The sequence below is a fragment of the Panthera tigris genome, chromosome B2 (genome assembly GCF_018350195.1).
Source record: "Panthera tigris isolate Pti1 chromosome B2, P.tigris_Pti1_mat1.1, whole genome shotgun sequence".
In the NCBI taxonomy this organism is placed as follows: domain Eukaryota; kingdom Metazoa; phylum Chordata; class Mammalia; order Carnivora; family Felidae; genus Panthera; species Panthera tigris.
In genome coordinates this window covers 148,766,656-148,787,642 of record NC_056664.1, presented here as the reverse complement: position 1 = coordinate 148,787,642, position 20,987 = coordinate 148,766,656, and the positions used below count along the sequence as shown (strand labels likewise).

General features: G+C 60.0%; 1 protein-coding gene across 3 annotated transcripts in view; it reads left to right on the top strand.

Annotated features, from left to right (window-relative positions):
* UNC93A (unc-93 homolog A) overlaps window positions 1–13,050 on the top strand; it is a 40,928-nt gene extending 27,878 nt beyond the window's left edge. For all 3 annotated transcript variants that reach the window (XM_042987538.1, XM_042987537.1, XM_042987536.1), the window contains 4 exons: window positions 669–880; window positions 2,686–2,821; window positions 3,812–3,943; window positions 12,277–13,050. In XM_042987538.1, the coding sequence (XP_042843472.1) occupies window positions 669–880; window positions 2,686–2,821; window positions 3,812–3,943; window positions 12,277–12,542 (746 nt within the window). In that variant the 3' untranslated portion in view covers window positions 12,543–13,050. The remainder of the gene's footprint in view (window positions 1–668; window positions 881–2,685; window positions 2,822–3,811; window positions 3,944–12,276) is intronic.
* The last annotated feature ends 7,937 nt before the right edge of the window (window positions 13,051–20,987 follow it).

Genomic DNA, 20,987 nt, shown 5'->3' with positions numbered 1-20,987 from the left:
TGGGTTCGTGGTGCAGACGGAGGTCCGGTCACCACTGGGGCATCACGAAGGCGCATGGTGTCCCCCACGGCGGGGGGTGGGGATGAAGAGTTGTCTTGAACAAAACCCGTTTGCACAGTTAGCGCACTCGCACCCACCGCGAAGGGGGCGCCCCCCACGCAGTCCCTCCGCCCGGGTCCCGGGCTTCCGCGGCCCCGGGCACAGCACCCCACCTGCAACGGCGCCCCTCGGTGCCCTCCCTCACCCAAAGCCCTCAGGTGCGCAGCTCTGCTCCGTCCTTCCCCTCGGCCGGTCCCCTTGGGGGATCTGCCTCCTTAGGGCACCTTACTGCCACCTGACTCTACAAACACGCGCTATCCCATCGCATTCAGGAGGCGCCACTCTCACGCACCTAGCTCGCCCCCCAGGGCTTCCGGGTAAAGATGCCGGAATAGACACGAAACTCAGCAAACCAGAACCGCCGCGACTCGCCATCCCGAGAAGGGAGACTGGCCGTCAGTGGGAGTTCCTTGAGGGTCAGGACCGGGGAGTGGTCGCTCGGGAAGGGCGCCGAGGAGTTTGTGTTGCTGGCCCCGAATGGATGCCCCAAAGGAGAGGAGGGGGCAGATGGGGGGTGAGTAGCAGGCAGGTCCCGGACCTCGGCCTCGCGCCCTCTGTCTTCCCTCCAGGGAGCGGCGTCCTGGCCGTCCTGCTCGTGGCCGTGTTTCTGGAACCCATCAAAGATGCGCAGAGGAAACGCGAAGGAGACGAGGGGCCGCCTTTCTGGTCCACCCTGCTGTCGACCTTCAGGCTCCTTGGAGACAAGCGCCTGCGTCTCCTGGTGCTGCTGCCCATGTACAGCGGGTTCGAGCAGGCCTTCCTCGCGGGCGACTACACCCGGGTACGAGACAGCGCGGCGCGCGGGGCCCCTGTGCGGCCTCACCTGCGCTCGTGGGTCTCAGGGCCGCCTGCCCCGGGGCCGGGCGGGGGCCGGGGCTCCCGGGGTGGGGGGGTGGGGGACACCAGGTCCTTCGCGGCCTGAGGAGAGCTGTGTTCGTGGTCTAGGTCGCTCCCGCCTCCCCAGGGCCGGGCCTTACCTCCGGAGACCATGTGTCCCTCGAGATGTGCCTTCAGGGGGGAAGGGGGCCCCGGTCATGCGCGAACCATCGCACAGAACACCTGCGGGATGCTCGCCTGCACCGACACTGCCCGTAGTTTAGAGTCAAAAGTAGGGAAAAACATAAAATCCACGAATAACACCTGGAAGTCCCCCTCGGGCCAGTTTTCAAATGATGCGTCTCAATCCGGAGATGGATGTGGCTCTCGGGCCTGTCACCCTGTCCTGCCCTAGATGCCTGACCCACGCACTGCCCGCCCCCTTCTGTGCGCAGGGCAGGCCTCCGTGGGGCAGGCCAGCAGAGGGAGGCCCGTGCCCTGGGGCGGGCCCAGCGGGAAGGCTCGGCCACCAGCCAGCTCGCTCCCTCGTGGCACGCTCACCAAGCTGCTGTCTCTCTAGCTCCCTGCCACTTGGTGTCGGGTCCTGAGGAGCCTCCCGGGGCCACGGAAAGGCTGCCTCAAACAGGGGCGGTGGACATTGGAGACCCCCTCTTCCAGAAAGGGTTGGGTGGGAGCTGGGGCGCCGAGGGGCTGGGGAGCCAGTGCCAAGGGTGCTCCCCGAGGATTGCCCTTCCTTGTCCGGAATCCGGAATTTTCTCCGAATTCGTGCCCGCCACAAGCCCCCTCCCAGGTTAAATCCGAATTCCAGGTAAACCACAGTATCTTTTAGGCTGTGTATGTTCCAGGCGGGGTTTGTGCGTCCCGGGTCCTCTCTGCCACCCTGCTCCCGGGACGCCCTGACGGAGGGCGGTGGGGTCCAGAGAGTTCACACAGATGACAGAACCGTCCCTTGGCCTTTGGTCAGGGCCCCTCCCACGGGCCTTGCCGCTGACCTCCAGCCTTCTTCCTCCGCCTGTGCCGTCCGAAGCAGCAGCCTGTGTCTGTGTGTCTGTCCCAGCTGTGCGCGGGGACCAGAGTGGTGGGTGCGGGCGTGAGGGCGTCGGCGGTGGCAGCACCGGGGCCGGGGGCGCGGCCGCTGGGACCTCACGGCCTCGTGCGGGAGCACTCCTGTTCTCGCCTCCGCTGAGATGCGCTGCGTTCTCTTCACTTCTTCTCCATCTGGTGTTTGCTTCCAGGGCTGTCGTAGGTTCGCACAAAACCACAGGCGGTGTAGGCTCCCGAGTCCCCCTGCCCCCTCCCCACGCAGCCTCCCCATCATCCACCTCCTGCGCCAGAGCCAACAATGACATCCCGTCACCGCCCCGTCGGGGGCCGTCCCGGCGCTGGACGCCGTGGGTTGGGGCAGACACGCAAGGACACGGGGGTAAGACACTAAGGTAGCACACAGAGCGGCTTCGCCGCCCCAAGAATGCCGGGGGCTCTGCCCGTTCACGGCTCCCCACGCCTTCCTCCAGCCGTCGTGCAGAAACGACCGAATCCGCGAGGATCGGCCCAAAGCGGCGCCTCCGTGGTCCGTGAGAACACACAACGTGAGGCAAAGGCTGCGTGGGGGGAGCCCCGTCCAGATGTGTGTCCCTGTTACTTCCTACCCGGCTCGAGCACGAGGCTCCAGGCCGGTCCCGCCTGGCGGCCGTCACGCTGTAACCCCCGCGAGCCGCCCGCTCACGTCCCCTGTGCTTCGTCCTGCAGTCCTACGTCACCTGCGCCCTGGGGATCCGGTTTGTTGGTTACGTGATGATCTGCTTCTCGGCCACCAACTCGCTGTGCTCTGTGCTGTACGGAAGGCTCTCCCAGAAGACGGGCAGAGCCGCCCTCTACACGCTAGGTACGTGGACACGCTTCCCAGACGCGGGCGGGAATGGTGGCCGGCGGGGTGAAGGGCGTGTTCCGCTCAGCGATGGTGCAGGGGCACCACGGGGAGGCTCCCTGAAGGAGGCGACCCGTCCTCACGCGGTGCACAAAGACGCATCCGCCTCTGTCCCTCTTGGGAAGGGAGGAGAGAGGAAACACACGGCGGTCGGCGCGAATAACGAGAACTACGGGCGTCAACGGTCACCTGGCCACCCACTTAGGGTCTGAGGCGTCTGGGGCAGCGGGGACACAGCCAGAAGGGGAAACAGTAAATGTTTGTCAGCCCCTGGTGGGAGTAACCCGCATAGGTTCCCAGGTCATCCTGGCAAGCGCCCCGTGGGGGGGGGGGCACTGCCCGCTCTGCAGATGAGGAAACGCAGGAACAGAGAAGTGTGGTGGCTCCCCCCGGGCCGCACAGCCAGCGCGGATGCACCCGTCTCCAATGCGACAGCAGGTTCTGGACTGTCACGAGGCATGTCACCGCCTCGTCGAGACAGACGCCTCAGGGTGTGTGCACAAACCGTGGCCCAGAACTCAGGGCCCGCTGGGGTAAAGCCAGGAGGAGTGAGCCTGGAAGCTCCGGCCGCCCCTCCGTTCTCACCCCTGCCCGCTCGGGAGGGCGGTGCCGTCCCCAGGCCGTCACCACTCGGGGCAGCTCCTTCCTCACTTCGGGGTCTCCTCGGCCGGGGCACAGAGGCCCCCCCTGCCAGGCGCAGGGCACACACCCCGCACGGTGCCTGACGCAGGGGAGGCCTGCGGTGAGCAGAGGGGTCACCCTGCTGGGCACGTGGCAGTTGGACTCTGGAGGGCACACACGCGGGCCAGCCGGCCCGGCCGGTGTCAGAATCCACGCGAGGACGTGGGTTTGGGGCATTCCCAGGAAACGTTTACACAGTGCGGCAAAGGGAGACTCCGGAACCACTCGGAGCCCTCACTCCCGGCGGTTTCCCCTCTGCATCCACAGGGGCGGTGACCCACCTGTGCTGCATAATCGCCCTCCTGCTGTGGGAGCCTCACCCCCGCCAGCTGGCCGTGTTCTTCGTGTTTTCTGGCCTCTGGGGCGTGTCCGACGCCGTCTGGCAGACGCAGAACAACGGTGAGTGCCCCCGCGTCTCCCGCCTGGCCCGGCCGTGGGGGGCAGACGGTGGCAGAGGACCCCACGGCCGGGGCCACCTGGGGAGATGACGTGCCCGGCGGGGGGGTAGTGGGAGGCCCGCTCCAGGTTCTTTCCGTGGACTTGAGGGACTTCCTCTGAGCGTCGGTTCAGACCCGAGGTGCAAAAGACGAGAATCACCCAAGGGTACAGCTCCCTTCCCTTCTAAGAGTGGTGGTCCCTCCCCGGCTTTCTGCTTGAGGAGCGTGCCCGGTGCCGGGCCCAGGAGGCTGGAGAGGCCTTCAAGGCGGCCTCGGTCCAGATGGGGAGATGGCTGTGTGATACCCGCGGTGGACGAGCTGGCAGGTTACCGTGACAGCCTCCAAGCAAGGGCACTGGGACTGCGGGTTCTGCTTTCTGGGAGAACGGAGTCGGGGGTGGGGAGGCGATCAGTGGGGGCTGCATCTGGAGGTCACGCCTGAGCCAGGCCCCGGCTGATTGTCCCCAGATAGAGCTGCGGTGTCAGCGGGGTGGGGAGCTTGAGAGGCAGGGGGAGGCCTGGGGGGCCAGGGGGGTGGGGGAGGCCAGGGGAGCTCGGGAGGCAGGGGGAGGCCAGGGGAGGCCAGGGGAGCTCGGGAGGCAGGGGGAGGCAGGGGGAGGCCGGGGGAGGCCAGGGGAGCTCGGGAGGCAGGGGGAGGCAGGGGGAGGCCAGGGGAGGCCAGGGAGGCCAGGGGAGCTCGGGAGGCAGGGGGAGGCCGGAGCAGCTCGAGAGGTATGCCACAGAGCAGACTGGGGGCTCGTGAGCAGCAGACGTCCACCCCTCGCAGTCTTGTGCCTGCCAGTCTGAGACCAAGACAGCGGAGGCCGCTTCCTGGTTCAGAGAGCTGTGTCCTCACGTGGCGGAAGAGACAGGGGGGCTCTCTGGAGACCCCTCATAAGGACACAGGTCCAGCTCACGAGGAGTCGCCTCGTGACCGAATCGCCCCCCAGAGGCCCCACCTCCTGACACCGTCACCTCGGGGTTAGGGGTCAACCTATGAATTTGGGGGACACAGGTGTGGTGGCCACGGAGGATGGGACACGCCGAGGGGACAGCTGGGCCAGGATGCCGGGTGGTGGAGTGGGGAGGCTGGGGGCCGACGGGGGCCAGGCTGCCCGGGGAGGGTCCAGCTTCGCTCAGCAGAAAGCGCTCACCCCGGGAAGGACGAGGCCGGCCCCGTCAGGTTACGGAGGGACGGACGTCTGCGGTGTTAACTCGGGAAAGACAGCACAGAGCTGCACGGAGGAGGCGGCCGTGGCTGCGCAGAGCAGGAGGGGAGGGAAGGTGAGGAGGCCAAGCTTCCGGACAGAATGCACAGCGTGCGGGAGCCGCCGGGCCAGCGGGCGGGCAGGGCCTGTGGCCTCGGGAGCGGCGTCCCAGGATGGGGGGGAAGGGCAGACACACGGCGGGGGGCACAGACACAGAGAGGACGCGGGTGGGGGCTCTCAGCACTGACAGGTGCTTCTGTGTAAGGTCCACACTCCCGAGGATGCGTCTAGATCCGAGTCAGGGGAAGAGTGAGGGAAGGGCCAGCAGAGGGGAAGGCGGCTGAATGAGGGCATGAGGACGAGGAACAGGGGGACAGGAGCACAGAGGTGTCCCCCTGGCTCCGAGGAGGACAGCCGCCCTTTGGGAACCACAGGAAGGAAGTCGGAATAAAGATCCACAGGAGGACTTGTCACCACGAGGAGAGGAGTTAGCAGAGTTCTCACAGAGAGCTGGCCAGGGACAGTGGGGACAGCAAGGGACAACAGGGACAACGGGGACAGCGGGACAGCGGGGGACAGTGGGGACAGCAGGGGATAGTGGGGGACAGCAGGGATAGTGGGGGACAGTGGGCACAGCAGGGGACAGCAAGGGACAGCAGGAACAGCAGGGACAATGGGGACAGAGGGGATAGTGGGGGACAGCGAGGACAGCAGAGGACAGCAGAGACAACAGGGGACAGTGGGGGACAGCAGGGACAGTGGGGGACAGCGAGGACAGCAGGGGACAGTGGGGACAACGGGGACAGCGGGGACAGTGGGGGACAGCAGGAGACAGCAGAGACAACAGGGGACAGCGGGGACCACAGGAGACAGTGAGGGACAACGGGGACAGCAGGGGACAGCGGGGACAGCCAGGACAGGCCGCTTTAGTGAGCTATACTGCATGCTAGATGCTGGGAAGGCACTCAGGGACAGAGCCCACAGGCAGGCTCACTGTCACCCACACTCGGGGAGCCGGTGGGGGGGGGGGCAAAGCAGAAAGGCAAGGTCACATGCAAGGGCCGGGCCCCGAGGGCAGAGTTAGGACTGGGACCCAGGCCTGGAGCTGCCGCCCAGAGCCCCGGCCGTTCCTTTAGACCATCTCTGGAGTCGGCCGGGAGCGAGTGCAGAGCCAGCTGGTGTCCCCGAGGCTTGGCCACCCACACACACAGGCCAGGAGGCAGTGACACGGCACTTGCCAGGTCACACAGGGTGCAGCCTGAGACAGAGGCCACCAGAGGTCGGGCTGAGGGTGATGGGTGTCTGTAGGATGCGAGGCCCCACAGGGATGGGTGGCGAGAGACACACAGCAGAGGAGGGGACCATCGTGGCACAGGGGTCCAAGGGCCTGGCCCTGACTTCAGGGGCGCGCCGTGCTGGGCCGTTGGTCGTAAGGCTTCCGGGCGGGAGGCTGTGCACGGAGGGTCTCACTCCCGCTGAGCAGGAGGACCCCCCGTGGGAGGGAAGCGAAGGTCACCTTGCAGGTGACAGGGGCAGCGGGAGCGGGTCCGGCTGCACAGTGAGTGGCTGGAGCCCAGCAGGTGGCCAGGGAGGCCCCGTGGAGATCTGAGCAGGGGGCTCGACCAGCCCCCAGGGAGGCCTGATGTGGGAGTCAGCCGGAGCCGAGCGATTGGGGCGTCAGGGGGGCTCCCGTGTCAGCTGTCGGCGGTGATGGGATGAGCCAGAGCCGAGGGGCCTGGGAGGCACCGCCGGGCCGGGAGCGGGAAGCAGGGGCGTGGGCGGCAGGGGTGGAAGCCACGCGACCGCGGGCTTAGATTTGGGGAGTGGGTGAAAATGACAGCCGAGTTTCCCACAGACCCATCTACAGCCTGGGATGGGGAGGGGTGTCAGGGGCCCAGGACTGGCCAGGAAGAGAGCCGCTTCCCCTAGAGATGCGACCACCCAGCCCTGACCTGGGAAACAGCAGGGGGCTAGAAATTCAGTCGGGCCCATCCCCCGACTCCTCGAGGGCGGGAGGCCGGCTGCTGCCCCTGCGGCCACGACCTCGGCCCTCACGGCCTCCGGGCCCCGCGGTGGCCCCTTCCTTACGACCCGTGTGCTTGTCAGCTCACAGGGCAGCGGAAAAACGTCTTCGGACAGAGCGGACCCTGCTGCGTTTAAGGGCTTCGGGCTTCACGGCCTGTCTACTGTCCCCATGGCGCCGGTGAAGGAAGGACGCACAGACACTGGCGTTAGCGTTCTTGGCGGTCCCGAGGTGTAAACCAGGGACAGGTCACGTCACCCAGCGAACCCGCACGCAGGGGTGGGCGACTGCGGGCGTGTTACTGCCAGCTTGCGGGCGTCTCTGACCCCTCGGGACTTTCTTCGTGTCTGCACGTTAAAGGTCAGGCGAGGGACCGGGGGAGGGGCCGCATGCCGCGTGACACTCCTTACGGTAAGCCTCCAGCTGTTTCAGGCGACTGGGGCAAAAAATGCTTGGCTTTCTTTCCCCCCCGAGACACGGGAATCGCGGCTCTCGCCCTCCTTTCCCGGCCTCGGACGCGGGAGACTGAGGCCGAGCCTCGTCCAGATTGTTCAGACCACGTCAGGCGAGGTCTCGCGGGTGAGCAGGACGTTCCGGCCGGGTGGATGGCCGGAGGAAGGACTGCCTTGAGTTAAAATGAGCTATTTCCGTCTTCTTGCACAGGCACAAACTTATTTTTTTTTTTTCAAGGAGAGACTGGTTGCGGGGGAAAATTGTTCTTTTCATGATTTAAGACTTTCTTTTGGAGTCTGAGCTCGCAGGGGCCTCAGCGGGGAGCGATGGTTCACTCCCCGAGTCCCCTGCAGGCTGACTCCACCAGGCTGGCCTGGAACTCACGGCCGGGCAGCACGGAGCGTCCCCGCGGTCTTTGTGTGTATGAAGGCTGGAAGTTTGGCCAGCTTTTGCCGCCACGGCCCCCGCCAAGAGCAGCTCTCTCTTGTGTTTTGAAAGAGCGAGTTGGATTTCTCATCTTGTCCCTGGACGTGTGTCTCTCGTTTGAGACGATACGTGAGGCGAGCCCGTCCTTTCCCGATCCGTGAGGCAGCATGCGGTTCTGTGTTCTCGCCGTCGCTTCCCAATTCAAACACTGACGCAGAATAAACCAGATGCCTGGCCCACCCGGCCTCCCTCCGGGAGCGGGGCTGTGCAGCCCGATGCTGGACATCCCCCGGGGCTCCAGAGGCTCCCGCAGAACCTTCGATCTGGGCCACTTGTTCCCGTCTGTTCATTCGCCCTGACGGTTCAGGAAAGACAGGTGCCGTTGCTATAGCAACCCTCACACACCAGTGCGCTGCATTTGAGATTCAGAACGTCTGGGCTAAAAATACTCCCTCGCCCTGCTAGCCGCCCAAAGGGCTGTTCTGGGTTGATGAACACAGAAAACGTGAGCTCTTATGTGCCCAGTTCACTTAACCTGTCTTTTCCAAGCAAACAAGACGGCCCGAGGACCCATTCTCGCCTCATGCGAGGACAGGAGTCAGCCTCTGCCCGCGCCCACCCACCAGCGCCTTCCTGGGGCGGGATGGGGCTGGCAGAAAGGCTCCTTTTCTTTTTAAGTAACCTTTTTATTTTGGAATCATTTGAGCTCACAGAGAAGTTGCAAAGACAGTCTGGAGAGTTCCAGTATACCGTTGACTTAGTTTCCCCTAACGCTAATCTTACAAAATCGTGGTAACACTTGTCAAAACTAAGAAAGTAATGTTGGTACATGAGTCAACTAAACTTTAGACTTTATTTGGTTTTCTCTAGTTTGTGTGTTCCAGGGTCCCACCCAGAGGCCACACCCAGGGCCCCCAACCAGGGTCCCATCCAGAGTCATCCAGGGTCCTCCCGTGGCCTGACCCAGGCCCCCACCCCGGGCCCCCACCCAGGCCCCCACCCAGGGTCCCATCCAGGGCACCTATCGCGTTGAGTTGCCACATCTCCTTTGTCTGATCTGTGAAAGTTTCTCATTGTTCCTTGTTGTTCATGACCTTGACAATTCGGAAGAATACCGGTCAGGCATTTGGTAGCCTATCTCTCATTTGGGGTTATCAGATGTTTCCCATGATTAGGCTGGAGTTATGGCTCTGGGGGAGGAAGCCCCCAGAATAAAGTGCTTTTCTCATCACATCAGTCACTGAGGATGAGAAGAACCTTGATAGGCGGTCAGCCTGGACCTGCCAGACTCAAATTTAATCTTGAAATCTAAAGATTCCAACCTCCAGACAAACGCATTAGCTTAAAGTCAGAGTGGCCGTGTCACTAGAATATTCATGAAATTGGGGTGTGTTTGCTCTGGCGCTGTACCTACTAAGGGGGCCACCATACCTGTTGGCCATGGAACATGGAAACACCTGCCACTCACAGCCCTGGTGTCTCAGACTTGGATTTCCTTCCTACTCCCCCCACCCCCCACCTCCCGTCTGGGGACCATCAGTGTGTTCTCTGTAGGTAAGAGTCTGTTTCTCGGTTTTCCTCTCTCTTTTTTCCTTATGATTGTGTGTTTTGTCTCTCAAATTCCACCTACAAGCGAAGTCCTATGGTATTTGTCTTCCTGTGACTGACTTATTTCGCTTAGCGTAATACACCCTAGTTCCATCCGTGTCGTGGTAAATGGCAAGACTTCGTCCTTTTATGACTGATTGATATTCCATTGTATACATGCCACATCTTCCTTATCCGTTTGTCAGTCAGTGGACATTTGGGCTGCTTCCGTCATCTGGCTCTTGTGCATGATCCTGCCATAAACGTCGGGGTGCTTGTATCCCTTTGAATCGGTATTTTTATACCCTTCGAGTAAATACCAAGCAGTGCAATTGCTAAATCATAGGGTAGTTCTATCTTTTTTTAATGTTTACTTATTTTTGAGAGAGGGAGCGAGAGAGAGCGAGCGGGGAAGGGGCAGAGAGAGAGGGAGAGAGAGAATCCAGCAGGCTCTGTGCCCGATGTTGGGGCTTGATATCATGAACCGTGAGATCATAACCTGAGCCGAAACCAAGAGTCGGACATTTAACCCGCTGAGCCACTCAGGCGCCCCGAGGTAGTTCTATTTTTAACTTCTGAGGAACCTCACACTGTTGTCCATAGAGGCCCCACCAGCTTGCTTTCCCGCCAACAGCGCACAAAGGTCCCTTTCTCTCCACATCCTCGCCAACACCTGTGCTTTCTTGTGTTGTTGGTTTTAGTCATTCCGACAGGCGTGAGATGATACCTCATCCCGGTTTTGATTTGCATTTGCCTAAGGATGAGTGACGTTGGGCACATTTCCTGAATCTGTCGACCATCCATAGGAAGATGAGAAATCTTCAAAATACCCTGAGGAACTGCTAACTCCCAGGTCTTGTTATCAGACTCTCTTTGTGGGTGAACTTGTACTGAGATGGACGCCTCGCAGACCTGGACCACAAGGGCACCTCCTCTGAGCCTTCCAAACAGCCTCCCGTTGTCCCAAACACACGTATGTTGTTCATAATGTGCCTCTCACGTTGTATCGTGCCGGTGGCCTTGCCCTCCTGAGTCCCTCCTGTGATGGGTGGACAGCCGAGTAACCAGATGCCAAGAAAAACCTTCTGGGTGTTGATGTTCACAGGCAGGGCCACAGGAAACCTTGCTGCTGGCCCCCGACCTTCCCCGCGGTGCTGGGGGGCCTCTCTTCCCTCCATCCCTCCCCTGCAGAATGTAGGGAGAGGGAACAGGGCAAAGGGCAAGGGAAGGAGGGGAGCCGGGGAAGGGAGGTGTGTGAGAGTTCCGTGTGTGCTCTCTCTCCCACCGTGCACAGCTGCCCGCCGTGCAGGAAGGGAAGGACGGTCCCAGGAAAGTCCCCACGACTTCCCAGACTCCCGCCGTCCCCAGGAATAACAGGCGCAGATCACGTCTGGCCCCACTGAGGCTGGGGGCAGAGGGCAGTCCGTTCATCCTGCCCGAGCTACAGGACTACACTTGACGCGTTGGTCTACTTACTGTCTCACGCTTTCTACTCTGGTTACACGTCCTGTGTTACCTCCACTCCCACCCGGGGTGGGGGACTTCTGGGCAATAACCAGAAGGAACGAAGAGGAAGAGGCAGCTCTTGTCCTGGAATCGCCCCCCCCCCCACGTTTCCTTGTGTTACTATTTATCCTCCGAGCGAGCGCATCGGGTCTCTGACATGGCGCAGCAACCCCGTGGGACGTGGGCTCGGTGTTTTACCTGTTGGTTCCCTACTCGCTTCATGAAGTCGCCGTCCATCCACGGGTCCACTTGGCCATTCCACGAGTACTTTTACTGACACTTTGAGAGCGCTGGAATTACTGTGATGAGGATGGGACGCTGGGCAGGATGGCCTCGTGGGGAACTTGACCGAAAAATCAGAGGCGTGCCGCCGCTGGCCGGCCACGTGCAAGGGCACGAGGCATAGAAGCCTGGCAGTGGGGCCGGAGTGAGGGGCACGCTCCACAGCGACAGGTGGTGCTGGGCTGGGACAAGGCCAGGTGACAGCGGCATCTGCCCCCCTGATGAGATATTTGTTCTACCCCAAAGCCAGGCGGGGCCACTGAAGGCACCGGTGTGGGAGGGATATGACACGTTTACCCTGTAGAAAGATGGCCGTAGCGGCAGTGTGGGGTAACACGGAGCAGGTAAGACAAGAGAGGAGGAAACAGGTCTGGAGCTGACGAGAGATAAGGCAGGGAACCGTGGAGACGGTTCTGGATATCCTGGAGAGGAGCCTCACGGCGTTCGTCTTTGCTTGGGACCCCAGGGAGTGGTCGTGCCTCGTGTGGCACACAGGTCAGGCCTCCAAGCTCACCTTTTCCTTTCCCACGTAGTCACCCACCGAGTGACGGCTTGACCCGAGTTCCCACCAGTGCTAACGTCGCGTGAATTCTGTGTTTCCTTTACGTACGATGCTTCCTCACTGCCAGCGATGTGTCGCCTGACTTGGCAAAGTCCCCATCGTGAAATAATTCCGGTTTTGGTACGAAGCGAAAATTCCTGATTTTGTTGAGAAAATTGGGCAGCAGGAAAGCCACCGTTTTCAGCAATAGCTGAAAGCAATCGTTTGAGGTTTTGAAGCAACGTGTTCATGCCCGTGTCTCCCCCGCAGCTCTTTACGGCGTTCTGTTTGAGAAGAACAAGGAGGCTGCCTTTGCGAACTACCGCCTATGGGAATCGCTAGGCTTCGTCATCGCCTTTGGATACAGCACATTTTTGTGTGTCAACGTCAAACTCTACATCCTGCTGGGGGTCCTGAGTCTGGCCATGCTGGCCTACGGGACCGTGGAGTATCTGGAGGCCAAGAAGGTGGCCAGGCCAGCCGCTGCGGAGCAGGCAAAGCCAGCAGAGGGGGAGGAAACGGAGACAGCCATGTGAAAGGGACGCGCACCAGGCCCGGGAGCCCCGCGTCCCCAGGAGAGCTCCATCTGAAGTGCCTCAGACTTTATAACCGATTCTTCTCAACTACGACAGCGACACTGAGCCGTCCTGAAGACATCACACCGTCACATGGTTTTGTGTGATTTTTTTTCGATTCTAATAAGCGTTCCATCCACCCTGTCGCTCGCAGAGATCGAGAGGGAACGTGAAGGGATCCATTCATCTCACAAAGGAAGAAAGTCCGGTGTATCATCAGCCAACGGGAACTTGCTTAGATACAACAAACCACTGTACTTGCTTCTGTCGTACTCGCTGTTGTGGTCGTTCGTGAGAATTGGAAGGATGTGGACGTAGGGAGTCCAACAGCGTCGTTTTACAAATGGGTAAACTGATGCCCAGGCAAGCCCGCCGACTCCCTCCCGGAGTCGGTGAGTGACAAAGCCAGGCAAGAGTTTACGTCTCTTGAAGCTTATAGACGATGAGTTTCTAAATAAACGCAACTACATCATGGACTTATCTTCTGTGCAAACACTTTTACTCTAAATACTCAGTAGAGCACACACACACCAGTCACCAAGTGAGTGAGCCCGCCGTAGACTAGAATGCGTAAGACAGCTGTTACACACGCACCTTCCGATCAGAACCCGCATCCACCAACGGCCTATTCCCTCTATTCCCACCCTCGTCGTCTTTAACAAGCTGCTAACGCTGGCCTCTGCTCCCTGCTGAGCCTCTCCCTTTTCCACGGCTCTCAGAGCCCTCTGGCCCCTCTGACGGTGTCCTGGGGTTTGTCACCCTTGCCCCCTTCACCCCAAGGCACCTGCTCTTTGCCCAGGCTTCTCCCTCCACTTCCCGTGAAGCCCCTCCCACTTCCCCACAAACTGGCACCCCCCACCCAGGCCCCAGCCTCCGTTGCAGCCTGGCACTCTTCCAGACCTTCAGCGGAGCCCCAGCAGGTCAAACCTCTGTTGAAAACCCTTCCATGGCTCCCCATCTCAATGAGGCGAGTTGAGTCCTGTCCCAAGGAGACCGCCAGGCTCCTCTCCAGGACATCTTGTTCCAGACCTTTGCTCGCACGCCTCTGCGACCTTGAGAATCTTCCGGCCCCTCCACACCAACGCACCCAGCTCATGACAGGCACGGTCCCCTCCACCTTGGAGGCTGGGGCTTCCGTAAATAAACCGTGTGGCGTTCCTGGATGCAAATCAGGTAAGACAGGCCGGTGTGGAACTGATCTTCGGTTTCTCTCTCGGCTCAGGGCCTCTGAGAGGGAGACACCCCAACTCGCTTAGGAATCCCTCCTACCTTCCAGAGGCGCCCTGGAAGATTATCCTGGAAAAAAACGGGCCACACCGTCCTGACCCCACCGGGCGTCTGCTGAGACATAGATGACACTGAGAAGCGTGCCCTGGGCCAAAGGTCGACAGGAAAGCACCCCCCCACCCCACCCCAGGCTGAGAGCAGAGCCGAAGTTTGTGCAAAGCCCTGGAGAGACCTGGAGAGGCACCTGTCCAAACTGGCACCCCACAGCAAAGCCCAGACACAGGGGGGATGCAGGCAGGCCTGATATTTTATGTTACTTTATCTTATTTTGTCTCGTTTTATTTTACTTATTTTTTAATTATTATTTTCGAAGGCCGGGGAGGTGCCCTTGGTGATTGGTGACATTGGGCAGCTTGCTGTCGAGTGTCTGGCTTAAACAGCAAAGGCTGGATGCTCTGCTCTGTCGCTCGGGGTGCCAGCCCCTTCCTGATCCATTGGGCACTCGAAGATGAGGGGAGCGTGGGCTGAGGGGCCTGGTCTGTAACTTGGGGCCCCAAGGCCAGCCTGGTCCCAATGCGGGGAGCAAAAGCTCTCTCAGTAAGGGCTGAGGGCACCGTGTCCCCCGGCGCCCCCACAGCAGGGTTCTCGCTGGCCTTGAAAGAGGCTGAGGGGTCCCACGGGCCCTGACCTCGTTTGCCATTGTTGATGCAGTGACAGAGGCCCACAGGTCAGCGCTGCCGCGGACACGGGCTGTGGTCCGGGGCGGCCGGCCGGTGCTCCCGGAGGCTCTGGGCAAGCGGCACTCTCCCGTCCGCCAAACGAGCCACCTGGCTGGACATCGGGTCTCCCCGAACATCGCCTCCTACACCATCACCGCCTTCTCTTCTCTCTCCCCGCTCCGAACTGTCTGATGAGAAGAGTTGGTGAGCTTGCCCCTGCGCCCAGCTGTGGGGCCTGGCCGGCGGGTGAAGGATGGGTGGCCAGTGGCCTCGGTCAGACGAGCACTTCCTGCCTCGCCCGTGCCAGCGGGAAGCCTGGATTGTAGCAGAAGGGAAGTGATTGAGTCTCGCTCTCAGTCTTCCATTTGTACGGTGAAGATCTCCCCGCTTCCCGGAATCCGGACAAGGTGTTGTTGTGAAACTCCGTGTACAACGGGGTGTCCCCGCCTCCTCCCCGGACTGAGGTTAAAAGACAGCCCTGCCCGTGCGACCCTAGACTCCGTGGCGTTATTACAAACCTCGACTGATCTGATCCAACAACCATAAATCGCTTGGCCCGACTCCCAGGGCTCAGCAACAAATACCTAATTTTACTGCTCGCTCAGAGTAACTGAAGGGGGTGAGGTTCAACAACTATAGAACGTATGAATGTATATATGTCACAATGTATGATTAAAAACCTTCCTGAAACCAGAGATAAATCTAAAATAAAATGGCAAAGGTAGAAATAGGAAAGTTAAAAGCACCTAATAAAGAGAAAGTAAATGTCTTAAAAAATCTAGGCTTGCAGCCGGTAGGGAGTTCCTGCAATTTACAAAAATGAGCCCAAGCGTCCTGGCAGCCAAGGCAATTAAAAAAAAAAAAAAAAAAAAAAGACATTATATAATCATCACTACTTGATAAAAGGGGCCTTGTCAGTGTTTTCACAGAGAATCATTTTCCAGGTCCTAAAATGTAAAGGGGTGGGTGTTCATGCGGGTCCCCCAGTGGAGACCGGGGGCAGGCACGGCAGACCCGGTCTGACGGACCTCCGCGTGTGTTTTATGGCGGTTTGATCGCCGCGACCCTTGACAGAGCAGAGGGCCTGCAGTCCGAATGGGGTCCTGTGCACAGGTGGCTCAGGGAGCCAGCACGCCCAGGGCACGGGCTTCGGGGACGGCTGGGTCACTTTCTGCTGCGGGAGCCTAGAGCCTTCTCCTCCAGAGCCAGGGCCCAGGGCCTTCGGAGATCCTACCCTACCCCCGAAGGGGGCTGGATCGGGGTCCACTCCAACCTGGGTTATTCAGGGAGTCACAGCACACAAGCCATTTCACTGGTCAGCAAGTGACCGAGCCAGAGAAGAAATACCAACGGACTTCACCACTTCTGGCCTCACGTCGAAATCAAATTTTTTTTTTTTTTCAGCGTTTTTAATTTATTTTTGGGACAGAGAGAGACAGAGCATGAACGGGGGAGGGGCAGAGAGAGAGGGAGACACAGAACCGGAAACAGGCTCCAGGCTCCGAGCCATCAGCCCAGAGCCTGACGCGGGGCTCGAACTCACGGACCGCGAGATCGTGACCTGGCTGAAGTCGGACGCTTAACCGACTGCGCCACCCAGGCGCCCCCTCACGTCGAAATCAAACCCAGAGAGTCTCCTTCCTCCGGGGCCTCTTCCAGGCCCACTTCTGGCCACTGGCCCCAACTCGAGTCCTCCCAGAAGCCCCTGCGCCCCCTTCCCGACCACGTGACCGTTTGTCCCCCCCCGCCCCCCGACCCTGGCCCACAGTGTGCTAATGTCCCCAAGCCCTGCGTCCCTGGGCGCTCACCGCTGCCTTGCTGAATCACTTCCTCTCCAGCTCACAGACCCACGAGGCCTGGCCTTCTCTTTCCAACGTCGGCATAAAATATATGCGATGTGGGCCTCGTCACGGAGTGTGTCCCAGTCGCCTCACCCCAGCTAAACCAGGAGTCTCCGTGCACGCGTGCTCTGGTGAGGTGACCAGGCAGGCGCCTCACTCTCCCGAGTCTGCTGGCTTCCAGACCCCCACCAGGCACCCCCGGAACCCAGCGCAGTGGGAGAGCACCATGCAGCACGGGTGTCCCGTGAGTGGCAGGGCAGGCCCCCAGCCTCAGGATCAGCACTACCGAGCGCTTGACCCCCCGCAAGCCTTCCACGTGCGTGACCTCATTTCGCGACCTCCTGACTCGTGGGCATCCGGCTTGGTCTTTCCTGACCTCTGACCCAAAGGCACTAAGTCCTTCTCAGGTGCCCAGGGCCCAGCGCAGGGGCCTGACTTCGGGCAGTCCGGGGTGGAGCCCGGGTACGAGCAGTTTTAAAGGTTCCCCCTGTAACGGGGCGCTTGGGGGGCTCGGTAGGCTAAGCCACCGACCTCGGCTCAGGTCATGATCTCGCAGTACCTGGGTTCGAGCCCCGTGTCCGTCTCTGTGCTGACAGCTCAGAGCCCGGGGCCTGCTTCCGATTCTGTGTCTCCCCCTCTCTCTGCCCCTCCCCTGCTCGTGCTCTGTCTCTCTCTCTCTCTCTCTCTCTCTCCCAAAAATAAACAGACAAAATTAAATAAATAAAATCTCCCTTGTGGTTTGACTCTGTGGTTGATATATGAGTCTAACTGAGCATTTCTTTTATTTTTGTTTATTTATTTATTTAATATTATTTTAGAGAGAGAGAGAGTGTGCGGGGAAGGGGCAGCGAGAGAGAGAGAATCCCAAGCAGGCTCCACACCCAGTGCAGAGCCCGATGGGGGTTCCATCCCAGGACCCTAAGATCATGACCTGAGCTGAAATCAAAAGCCAGACGCTCAACCGGCCGAGCCCCCAGGCGCCCCGTAACCAAGCATTGCTTCTAAAGCAGATTATTTCTGGGTCCTTGACGCTTCGTGCTCACTTAATTAGTTCATGGCATGTGAAGTGCGTTTTTTAAAGTTGGAGACAACTTCTAAAGAATTTCTGGGACTAAATATTCACTCATTATTTATTCGTTCATTGCAAATATTCATTAGATACTGTTATTACCGTGGTTCGCGTCATCTGACGTCGCAGGATTCCGTTGCCCCTGGGATGCCGTAAAACAACACAAAGATAATAGTTCCACCCACATTTAGCCAACCAGCCTAGGGAAACTCCACACCGTGGCGCACTGAGGCCCCAGGAGCACACACACCTTGGCCACTGGTACCTCCAGCCTGGGCCACTCCCTCACTGTGAACGGCACCCCTTGCTCTCCCCCCCCCGCCAGCCTCCAGTGGCCCTGAACCCCCGCCCAGGTGGCCTGGAGCCCCTCGGAGGCTCCCCCTCCTCCTCGGCCACCCGCAGGCAGGCGGGCATCCCGAGGTCTGGCCCCTGCCAGGGACCACCCTGGTGCTCTGGTCCCCCTCCCACGCAGAGTCACCGGCCACAGGCTCCTCCCCGACACTGCCGTCACCCCACCTGTCACCCCCCATCAGTCACCAGCCCTGTCCATTTTGCTTTCTGGAACTCTTCCAAACCCCTTCTCTCCCTGTGGTCTCTGTTGGCGGATGACCCCATCAACAGTCCCTTGAAGTGCAAGGCTGACACGGTACTGTCCCTGTCCCTTCACCAGTAATGGCCGTTCTCTTCAGGATAAAACCCCAGTGCCCCCACCTGGGGTGCGGGGCTCCCCATAACTTGTCCCACCTCACCTGACCACCCCCCCCCCCAAGTATCAACATATCAACATCCCTGTCTCTTACATCTCTGTGACTTTGTGGTCATTGCTGGCTTTATGAAAATACCCGTCCTCCTCCTCTGCCTGGCTGACTATCTCAGCACTCAAAGTTCAGCTTAGATGTCACTTCTTCCTTGTAAAACCAGCCTGCTCTCCGCAGGCAGTGACCTGCCTGCGTCAGGTGCCCTTTCAATGCGTCCCGGAGCCTTCTGTCCTCTCCTTCACGCCGGCTGGCACCTGCAACGATCTGTCCCCTCCCATGTGGGGGTGAGAATGTGGGCAGATCACACAGCTGGAAGGTAATCTGGCGGTCGGGCCATTTCCCATCCCTCCCATCCCGTCCCTCCCTCCCACAGGGCTTATCAGCCTGCAGGGCGCGGATGAGGACAGACTGCCCGGTGAGCGAGAAAGCCAAGTGGGTGGGACCCCGCGTGCTCCCCGCTTTGCCGCTGCCGGAGCCCCGGCAGGAGCCCAGGCCACAGCGCTTACACAGCGCCCCCTGGCGGGCAGGGTGGCCACCGTCGCCCTCACACGCTGGCAGAGGGGCATCCTGTCCCTGGAAGGTGCTGACACGTGCTCACCAGGCCACCCTGTGGCTCCCCCCGGCCCTCTCCGTAAGTGTGGCCAGGCACCTTCCCGACGCCCCGCGCCTCGTTCGGTGTAGAACAAAACCCTGCCTCCCAGCGAGGTGCTCCTTTGCCCTTTCCCCCAACTTCCTCACAGAAACAGAACAAAACAACGGAAGGCCTCCCTACCAGCCGCTTTGGAAGGGCCAGGCTTTATCGGGGAGTTCAAAGGCAAAGCGTGGAACAGACCTGCATCTGTGTTTCCCCTCGGGATGGTCTCCTGTAGTACGAACCATTCCTCATTACAGAGGGATTCTCTCCTTCCACTCTCTGTCCAGCTATCCCCCCGCAGGTGCTCAGAGACCCAAGTGGAGAATTAAGCTATGACCGTGAGGCCCATGGGGGATCTCTGGACAGCCAAGCACGCATGCTGGGATCTGCTCACCCACTCGGCGAGCCCTGGGGGCCATCCACAAAATCCTGGGCGGTGATGCCCTTGAAGAAAAGCAGATTTGGGAACATTTCCAACACGCTAGGGGCCACGGATCTGATTCAACGCTCCAAATACGTGAGGAGCCCCAGGTGCCAGCATTTGAAGGTCTTTCCCGCCACCTGTCCCTCGCCGACCTCCCTCCATGACCTCTGTCCCACGGCGGTTTTAGAGAAGACAACCTCGATTTCTGCTGTCCCAGCAAGTATTTCCTGCCCCTGAACCGGATCCGTGAGGCTTCCATCGGTGACCCCAACAGGTCCCAAGCAGGAAAATGGCCCTGAACAATTCTCGTCACACCAGGAAATTGTCAGGTCAGCAAATTAGACGTGTCTATGCACTCACTCGAGGACGGGGTCAGGACGGATGCTGGTGTAACTGAGGGGCAAAGTCGCTCTTTCTCGGGTGGAAGTGCCCGCTTCCGGGGGAGGTGATGTGATGAGGGACATCGGGAGGCGCTCAGCAGAGTGGAGCCCGGTTAGGTAAAGGGGAGCCAGCCTCCCACTGCAGCCTGGGGCTGGGACAGGTGCACAGGGAGGGAAGGCCGGACGTGCACGAGGCCGGAAAGCAGAGCAGATCACGTAGGGCCCCCAGACCAGGTTCGACTGGATTCTATTGTGAGCCACATGGGAACCTGAAGAGTTTCCTGTGGCTTCTGTAATGAAGTCCATAAAAATACATTTGAGTGGCGAACACAGTGGGAATTCATCCTGTCACGGTCTGCAGGCTGGAAGCCCAAAATCAAGGTGTGGGCAGGGCCACGTTCCTCCGAAGGCCGTAGTGGAAAATCCGTCCTGCCTCTTCCAGCTCCTGGTGTTCCTGTCGTCTCAGGTTATTCCCGGGCTCGTAGATGCATCACACGGGTCTCTGCCTCCGACCTCACGTGGCCAACTTCCGTGAGTCTGTCCTCTCGTGACATTCTCCTCCCTGTGACTGTCTTTGTGTCTTTCCTCCTCTTCTGATAAGGACACCGGGGCCCACCCTACCCCAGCATGACCTCATCCTAACTAATCACGGCTCAATGACCCTGGTTCCAGAGAAGCTCATGAACGTGGGGGGACACTCTTCCCCCCCGTACAGAACCCACAAGATAGAAGCGACGCCATATGACTTAATTGTAAAAGGCTCACTCTGGCTGCTGGTAGGAGGGCACAGTAAGTGCAGAGGTGAGACAAAGAGTCCCAGGCCATTGCCTTGGCAAGAGGGACCCAGGCGGTCACGGTGGCAGGGAATGGAAAGAGGGTGAACCGGTGGGACCAGGGACGTGCTTTAAGGGCAGAGGCCACAAGATGTATTGAGGCAGAGAAAGAGCCAAGGAAAACTCAGGAGTCTGGCTTATCCAATAAGTGGGAGAAGCAAATGGCCGCTTACTCAGACTGGGGAGCCTCGCAGAGGAGAAAATCAAGAGCTTGGTGTTGAGCACATGACACGTGAAGCTCTCAGACATCCACGTGGCTCTGGTGGGCAACGGTGAGACGTCTGGGGCTGGAATGTGGGGGTGTCCTAGGGACAGAGAGACCGGGACATCAGCCTAGAGAGAGGATGTTAAAGCCATGGTGCAGAAGGAGACCAGCCGAGTGAGCGGTCCTGGAGCAGAGCAAAGCCCTACGGTCTCACTCCCTGCACCCTTCCGTCTTCAGAGGCCAGGGTGAGGAGGAGGGACCAGAAGGGAAGTGACCGTGGGGACAAATGAGTGCCCCCAAGAGACTGACATGGCAG